The 8,899-nt window shown below is 36.5% G+C and overlaps 1 protein-coding gene and 1 pseudogene across 1 annotated transcript; one reads left to right on the forward strand and one right to left on the reverse strand.

The window, feature by feature from the left end:
* Nucleotides 1-7: 7 nt before the first annotated feature.
* Nucleotides 8-1,384, forward strand: LOC120183784 (annotated as a pseudogene).
* A 616-nt stretch (nucleotides 1,385-2,000) lies between these two features.
* On the reverse strand, nucleotides 2,001-7,306 carry LOC120183762 (aminopeptidase P1-like). The gene is given in 19 exon segments (XM_039188395.1): nucleotides 2,001-2,143; nucleotides 2,146-2,197; nucleotides 2,547-2,671; nucleotides 3,065-3,136; nucleotides 3,238-3,342; nucleotides 3,531-3,585; nucleotides 4,165-4,205; nucleotides 4,208-4,244; nucleotides 4,342-4,476; nucleotides 4,799-4,865; nucleotides 5,038-5,102; nucleotides 5,287-5,373; nucleotides 5,682-5,787; nucleotides 5,789-5,943; nucleotides 6,075-6,197; nucleotides 6,280-6,564; nucleotides 6,662-6,801; nucleotides 6,907-6,970; nucleotides 7,065-7,306. Coding segments are annotated over 19 exon segments (1,914 nt in total). The 5' UTR covers nucleotides 7,158-7,306; the 3' UTR covers nucleotides 2,001-2,036.
* Nucleotides 7,307-8,899: the final 1,593 nt, after the last annotated feature.

Raw genomic sequence — 8,899 nt, forward strand, 5'->3', positions numbered from 1 at the left:
CTTTGTCGTGCAACCCGACCATGCCTCCATCACAAACACCCAACTTCTTCAATCACCATCAGACTCCAATGACGATGGTCTCCTTGATATTGTTTTAGTCCCTTTCATTGACGTTTCCGACATAGCTGGACCTAGTGTTTCATTTATAGACAAATTAGTGGCAACCGTTCTACAGTCTTTACCGTTCATCAAAACTGTAATCTCTAAGATGGAGTCTCGTCCCCGCTCTAGTTGTCGACATGTTCGGAACGAGTGCTTTGGGGATTGCCGATGAATTCAATATGTTAAGTTCTTGTTTCATAACTTCTAATGCAAGGTTTTTCAGTTATGCTGCACGCCGGTGATGGATAGAAAAGAGATCGATGAGCATGTAAAGAACCAAAAGCCTCTCAACATTCCAGGTTGCAAGCCTCTTAAATTTGATGATACCATTGAAAAAAAATCATGGATCCTAGCGATCCTTCATATCAACGAGTTATTAACAACGTTATTAAAATGTCTCTGTCCGATGGAGTCTTGGTGAATACTTGGGATGAACTCGAACCCGCAAATCTCAAAGCCTTGAGAGAAGCAAAGGTGCCCATTTACCCTGTTGGTCCACTAGTGAGACCGACAAAAAAGTCGGATTTGTGTAATGAAATAGATTGGCTCGACAAACAACCGAAAGAATCGGTGATTTATGCTTCGTTTAGGAGTGGTGGAACATTATCAACCCAACAGGTTATAGAGCTAGCTTGGGGGCTGGAGCTTAGCCAGCAAAGGTTCGTTTGGGTGGCTCGTCCTTCTATTGAAAATGATGCAGCAGCAAACTTTCTCACTTTGGGGAATGGGTCTGATGGCACCCTAAATTACTTGCCTGAAGGGTTTTCGGCTAGGACCCCAAGATCGTGGACTAGTGATCCCGATGTGGGCACCTCAAGTGGAGATACTGAGTCATCCGTCGATTGGTGGATTTTTAACACAGTGGATGGAATTCAGCATTGGAGAGTATCATTAACGGGTGCCAATGATTGCATGGCCTCTTTACTCGGAGCAGAAGAATGCTGGTACATTGACGGAAGATATTGGAAGCAAGCATCCAAGTAAAGACAATGAAATCAGATGGATGGTAGGAAGAGAAGAGATAAGATCGATGGTTTGAAAATAATGAAAGATCATGAAGGACGAAACATACGAACTAGTATCAGAGAGCTAAAAGATAGTGCAAGGAGAGCTTTGGTTGAAGGTGGTTCTTATAATTCACTGCCTCAATTTGCAGAGATCTGTATTCAACGTCTCAAAACAAAGGCTTATGGTGCTTGAACTTGATCACGTTTTAACATATATGCACGAATAAAAATCCTCCGCCCCTTCTTTGTTTTATCATATTTTAGTAAGCATTAATCTTAATATCCCATTTAGCATATTTTTATTTTTTTAATCCATCTTCTCTCCCCATAAACTTAAATGGGCAAATATCTCTATTTTTAAATTCTAGAGATAAACTGAATCTAAATACTTTTATTTTTTAAAATGATTACCTCCCCATAACTGTTGAAGAATTAATTAAAATTAAGAGAATGGTGGAACCGTATCAGCCAAGGAAAATAGATGCTGACAAAGAACCAGCAATGGTTTATTTGGGAGGTCCATTAACCAATAAGAGTTGACACAGCAGTAACCATTTTCAGGACTATCAATGGCTGCTGCGACAAAACTCGAGTATTGTCAATGGTCTCCAAACAATCATGTGGTCACTGATCACCGAACAAAAGATGAATGCCACGGTGGTGGCCGAGCATATAGTGGTGGGTATCCGAGTCAACATCATTACTATCAAATGACGTTTATAGGGGGTGAAGTGAGAAATAAGAGGAACATGCAAGGAAGATTATATAAAGATAGGTAAACAAAGCATTAGATACTGCATAACGATGGGATATAAGTGTGCAAAATATTAAATCATTTACAGAACAAATCCCATTATTTATTCTTAATATAGAAGAAAAGCATAGAAAGATGCTAAAGGGTTCCTTGGGTTTTCTTGAATAGACATATCATGCACTTACAGTTTCAGTAGCTTTCTTCAGCCATTCCATTTCATTTTTATCCAGGTAAGGTGCAAGAATATCCCGACATTTTGAATGGTAAGTATTCAACCACTGATTTCCTCGGGTGTCAAGAGGCTCAAGTCAATCAACTTTATTTGATATGGTGCCTGAACATACGATAAGCCGTTTAAATAAAAATTCTCTGTTAAGAGGGAGAATGAACATCAAACCATTGAAGTGTGAAAAATAAACATGCCATGAGATGGAAATAAGATGCATACAAAGGGATACTTTGAAATAGCTGAATAGCGTAGAAAAGGAGATAAGATTAATGGCTAATTCTCCCGGTAGCTTATCAATCAAGTTAATCAAGCCCAGAGTAATAGTATAGAATCGTAACCCACGCCAAAGTATGTGAAACCCGAAAAAACTGAAGGCATGCATGCACATGTGAAGACAAAACGGACATGCAACATGGTCGATGGGAGGAAGAGAGATGAATAATGAGCAACTTACCCATGTGATATGATCAAATGATAAGTATCCCTTGTCACCAAAATTGAATTCGGTATCAGCCTCCTTGACCACGAGTACATTCTCTAATCTTATACCAAAGCTCCCGTCTTCATAATAACCAGGTTCTGGGAAAAAGAATTTCCAATTACAATAGATTATTACTTCAGTTGCATGGTAATGGCATACTACTTTTAAGACAACAAGAATTCACTAGCTAGTATTTTAACATTGAGAAATATAATTCTTAAATTGCTTGGAAATTTTATAATCATGCTAACATATGCACAAAAACAGCACCAGAAAAAGGAGGGACAAGACGGCCTTTACAAAAGACTGGAGCCAAGAATGACAGCCCGCCAGCATTAAATGCTTAGAAAATGTATGCATGAAAAGCTTGAAGTAAACCAAGTGGTAAAAAATTAAGTACAATAAAGTACAAAGGGAAGTCGGCAAGAGACGAGATAAAAATCCTTTGTGAAGATTTTGAACAGTGTTAAGACAGGACAAACAATGCTAACCATCAGTTACTGTCATGGAAACTTGAAGTGGCACATTTTGAGCTTGTGGTCTAAAACTAATTTGATGCGGCCCTGCTCCAAGTAGTTCAACAAGGAAAAAACAAAGTTAAATTAAAAGTTTTCATTGAGTTAACAGCAACCCTAACTTCAAGGAATTGTAGTTCATTGCTAACCTTCATGAACATTCAGGTGAGACCCAATTCCATGACCAGTACCATGTCGATAATCAAGACCATACCTCCACAAAGGAATTCGAGCCAGGATATCAAGAGCATAACCTACAAAAGCAATCAATCAATCCATGAAACTACTATGCACATATAAGAGTATGTGTGTCTAAGAATATAATTATATCTATACATTAGTTTGCTATTGGAGTTGACACAAATCTACTTGATTTCAAAAAAGGATATGTTTAAATAAATATGGAACAATCGAGCAGATAAATAGAAAAAACTTTTAATACCGTTTGTTCCATTAGGAAATCGAGCATTGCCCAGAGCAATATGGCCCTTAAGAACCTGCATGAAATCAACCAATCTCTTCAAAGCTTAAGCTCAGGGAAAATATGAAATCAAATCCAAGTGAATCTCAAGTCAAGAAAGAAAGTGGGACCCAAGCATCTCAAACTATCTTTTAAACCAACAGTATCAAAATAAAATTAACTATTCTGAGTAATAAATTTTGACTTCCGATATGTTGAACAGTCTTCAAATGCCTTAATATGAACACAAGTTGGGTTATGTCCAAAGTCACAGTTGCTAACTCATTGGATGGATCATCGCAAACAACAGATGATGCTCCATTCTTAGAAAATTATTAATTTAAAGACTAATATGTATCGTCAAATAAAGATAAGATGTCCTATTCACTCTATGTTTCCTATCTAGCATCAAAATCATTCATGTGACGCATCATTTCCCAGGCAATATAAACAAAGATGCCGAGCGAAGGATATGCAGCTTGTGTTATCAAATCCACCAGGGGCTTTGGAAATATAAGCACATCATAAGATTTGCATATGGTCTGACCAAAAATAAGGTGAACATAGGTAATTAATAATGAAATATCAAGAAGACAATGCAACAGAAGCCACTTACATAGGTATAGCAAGCCCTCTCATGTGCCGAAGGCTTTCCAAATGAACTGTCCGAGTTATGTCAGTTGTTCCATCTAGATACTTTATCAGCCATAGAATAAAGAATCAGAACAAAGAATCAAGAATAAGATTATTAGCGTGTTATTGATAGTAAGCTAAATTGTTGACTTGAGTAAACCTGTCCTCCTGAATCAAATAGATAAATGCTATTTGGATCAAGCTCAGCACATGTTTCTGCCTGAGGTGAGTAATGGATGATGGCAGCATTTGAACCAACTGAAGAAATAGTAGGGAAACTTAGGCCCCTGAAGTGCTGCAATTGGTAACATTGGAAAAAAAATTGTGAGAAAAAATCCAATGCAAACACAAGTTATAGAAACACCTGGAACCAAGGTACTTCATTACACACTAACTATGACTGTAAGTTGAGACTCAGGAAATTCTTAGTTTCAAATGTTATGATGCCCAAGTTTACATAACAAAGTAATTACCAACTGGTGGACACAAACAACAGAATTTATCACTACTAAAAAAAAATCTCGGTTGAAAGGTTTTTACTATTAAATTATATCCAAATGATATTTTGATTAATTTTCCTTATCTCCACAACATAGCTTTCTCAAAGGTATTGTTACCTCTTTTGATGCACGAAGCCCCTCCAACTTATCACTAACAATCACCTCTGTCAGTTTCATAGTCTCCCTGCATCGTTCATACCAATAGCATGAAACAACTAAGCATGGTCAGTCCATCTCCAGCACAGATTTTTTTTCTCAAGAGAGCAGACAGCCTATTTAGTTTCAGGCTCAAAAAAATAGCAACAGAGCAGGGGTGAAAGAAACACAAGATATCAACTTGCAATAATCTTACTTACAGTCTTTTTTTGTTTGCTACCTCCCCTTCCAAGAAGTAACCAGAAGCCCCATAAATCTCTTGCATCTGTTCAATTGAGAGAGCAATAGCATCATTTCCAGCCTATAATCTAGTTGCATATGATGAGAAATATTTTTATTTTGAAATAAGAACCAAATCTAAACAAATGAGTTAGAAGCTTAACGAATTTGAGAGAATGTCCACAAATTTTCAAGAGAGAAAATAATATACAAAGGTCACAGTCCAGTACCTGCTTATCCAACCAGACCAGAAACTCCACAACAGCTGCACCATCCCGGATATGCGCATTTTTTAGACCTTCCAACTCAACTGGATTCTAAAAATGCAAAAATTGTTGATAAATATATATTAATTTAAGAGAAACAAGACGAAAGAGAATCCCTATTTAAATATTAAAGATCCTTGTATGTTCTTTTAAATGGGTAATGGCTCTCCTTTTTCTCCTTTTCGGAGGCAGCAGATGCTTGTTATTTAGGATCAGTGCAGGTGGATTTACAAGTAAATATCCAAAAACTAAGGTCTTCTATATAAATTGTTTTCAGAAAATCAGAAGAGGACTTCATATAAATATATTCTATGCAATTCTAAAGAAGGATTCAACCAGATAAGAAATGCTTCAACAACCTTTAAGGCTTTCTCGAGGGCCAAGGGTGACTGCTGCAGGAGGACCTTATTAGCATCTAGTTTTGAAAACAAAGCATAGCAGCATGAGGCAGGATCAACCCATATGATCATTATCACGAGTATCGTTTTCACAAACGCCATTTTGACTAGAATTCACTCTCATGGCCTGGTCAAGCTGATTAGATGCTAACATCACAACATCCGAACTCACTGCACCATACTCCCGAACTTCAATTCCATTCTCTTGCAAGGAAGAGCTCACCTGGATTAACATACATGTGATCAATATACCCAAACCATCTAGCCCAAAAGTTATATCTTTATTTAAGATGATTAAATACGGTAAAAAAATTGAAAACTTCAACAACCAAATATATATACTCAAATTCCTACCTTAGAAGAAACCTTCCTTTTGTCAACATAAAGGAAAGCCGAGTTCGTTGTTACAATAGCAAACGCATGAACAACTGGTGAGTAAGATACATCGCTCCCACGGATATTATACAACCAAGCAACCTGTAAACTAGCCATTTAAACTAGAAAAAAAATAAAAAGCTCAACAGATTCGATTAGAACCAACAATTTGATAAAGCCACACCTCATCTAAAGCTGTGATGATAATTCCACGAGCCTTTTCATTGGCAAGCTTTACCCTCAAATCTTTCAATTTTTCAGCAACAGAACGACCGGAAAATTCCAAAGGATGATCAACCACTGGATTACTTTCAGCTGGTGGTCTGTTTTTCCAAACCTCATCAACCAAATTGGCTGAGGTCTGAACTAATTTCTGTTTCTTTTTAGCAAAAGTTCGTTCCCATCTTTGAGCCGTGTCCACTGACACACACCAAGGATCAACCCCGATAGCTGCCTCCCTTGGCAAAATCTAAATCATTCGTTAAATATATAGTATATATTAATAAAAGTATCGAATTTAGAAGCAAAAGATTGAATTTTTAGTGTAGCAAAACGGTAAATTTTACATCAGGCATCCAAACATCAGGTGAAGGATCTTCACCAATACGCATTAGTTTCCACTGATCACTAAGCTGCTGCATCGCTTGCAAGAAATATCGGCCGTCCGTCCATAGCATTGCTTCGTGTTTAGTAATAAGTACCAATCCTGAAATATTCGCCAAAATCAATAAAACATAAATAATGATGATGATGATGATGATAATAATAATGATGACGACGACGACAATATGAGAAAATTGAAAATAGAGACCTGCACTTCCGGTGAATCCAGAAACAAACTGGCGCCTTTTATCACGGGCAGAGACATATTCACTCTGCAAAATCGATTCAAAACTAAACAAAGAATGTTTTTTTTTCCTTTTTAGAAATGATAAAGGAATTTAAAAAGGAGGGTTTTTTTAATTAAACCTGATGATAATCTTCAGAAGGGACGAGTAAAGCATCGAGAGGAGGAGAGTGAGAGGTCATTAAAGACCTTAAAGAAGCGAGTATATCCGCCATGGGAAAAAGTTCAAAGCTTTGGAAAGATCTTCGAGTATTTGTTTTCTTTCTAGGATAATCAGAAGGGTGGAGGAAAGCGGCTGATATAGAAGTTAGGGGTTGAAGTTTCGTAGGAGACTGACTCTGTAAGCTGAGCTGAGGAAAGTATTAAAAACTCCTCTTTTCTGTCATGTTTGGAAATTCCAGTGTTGACCTCATCTTTCATGTGATCTGTCCTGGAGATAAGCGATTTTTCACTAAAATATATATATATATAATGATAAACTACGTATTTAATTATCTAACTAATTATTTTTAGGGTAAATTATAGTAATAGTCACTGAACTTTTTAAAGATTTCATTTAGATCCCCTAACTTTTAAAACTTGCAATACACTCCTCCAACATTTAGTCCGATTGCAATATGTTCCCCGACGTAACCGGCCGTTTGACACCGTTACACTGTCGTTAGTACGTTTGTAATATGATCACTGAACATTTCAGGCATTTGCATTTAGGTCCTCCAACTTTTAAAACTTGTAACACAGTCCTCAATTTTATTCTAAACCCTAAATTTTTTTTCGATCTCGAATTTCCTTTTTCGCTTCTCATTTCCAGCGTAATTTTTCAGTCGAGGATACATGGGAAATTCTAATCTAACTTTGAATTATGTGCATGTGTTGACTTGAATAAGGGTCCATTGAGAGAAGACCCGACCAAGGGACTATCGAGACCATCAACGATTCAAGGTGTAATGTTAGATACAGGTCATCTCACGTGAAGCATAGATGTTCGATGAAATGTTTGTGAGAAAAAATGGGGTTAGAAATACAAAGTTGATAGGTATTACTGAAATGAACTAAGTATCATTGTTGAAAGTTATCAACAAAGGTGTAATTATTTTGTATATATGGCATATAATAATTTATTTGTTTAATCCTTGTGGTTAAAGTTTTTCCAACAGATGATCAAATATAATGAAATCTCAAACATCGTATTCACCTTTCAGTCTCTTTCGCTCACATGCACTCTCGTTTGGTTTTTGTTCTTCAATTTTTCGCCATGTAGAATTGTAAACCCAAACAGTGTTCTGTCTTTCAGCTTTTTGTTTACAAAGAAAAAATTGAGGAAGACTTGATGGAACGCAACACCAATTGCGTTTATTTCTTAGCCTCTCCCCTCACTTGTAATAAGGTATTTATTTTATCTTTTGGGCTATCTGGAAGTAAGCTTTTCCTCTTTCGCACTTTCCTATTTTCAGCTCGCATTTTGTGTTTTTTGTTGAAATTTTTATGTTTCTAGAACTGCATGTCAATGATCTGGATATTCAGTGTTAGTTTTGAACCAAAACCATCTAATTTTCCTTCTTTCTTATCAAAACTTTTAGTACTCCTTATGAAAGATATTCAATCCATCATAATAGAAGTGAAAGAGGGTCCTAGGCTAATTTTTTTATCTTCTTGTTTGGTTTTTTTTAAATCAAGGAATTAGTTGTGAGTATCGACATAGTGAAATCGCCAGACTCAATCTGAGAGATTGCTGGTACTAGTTTACTGGGAATTGTATTGATCCGACTTGTGGTTTTCGGCGTTCTATGAGCTCGTACTCTTTTTAATAAGTTCATGTTGATTATGGGACTGATATATCGTGAACAAATTGGATTTTTTTTGCATGTTTTGGAAATTTTTTTCATAAGGAGTACTAAAAGTTTTAATTAAGAATAAAGAAAGAAAATTAGATGGTTATGGTTAAAAACTAACACTG

This window comes from Hibiscus syriacus, unplaced genomic scaffold (genome assembly GCF_006381635.1).
Source record: "Hibiscus syriacus cultivar Baekdansim isolate YM2019G1 unplaced genomic scaffold, ASM638163v2 tig00112812_pilon, whole genome shotgun sequence".
NCBI lineage: Eukaryota > Viridiplantae > Streptophyta > Magnoliopsida > Malvales > Malvaceae > Hibiscus > Hibiscus syriacus.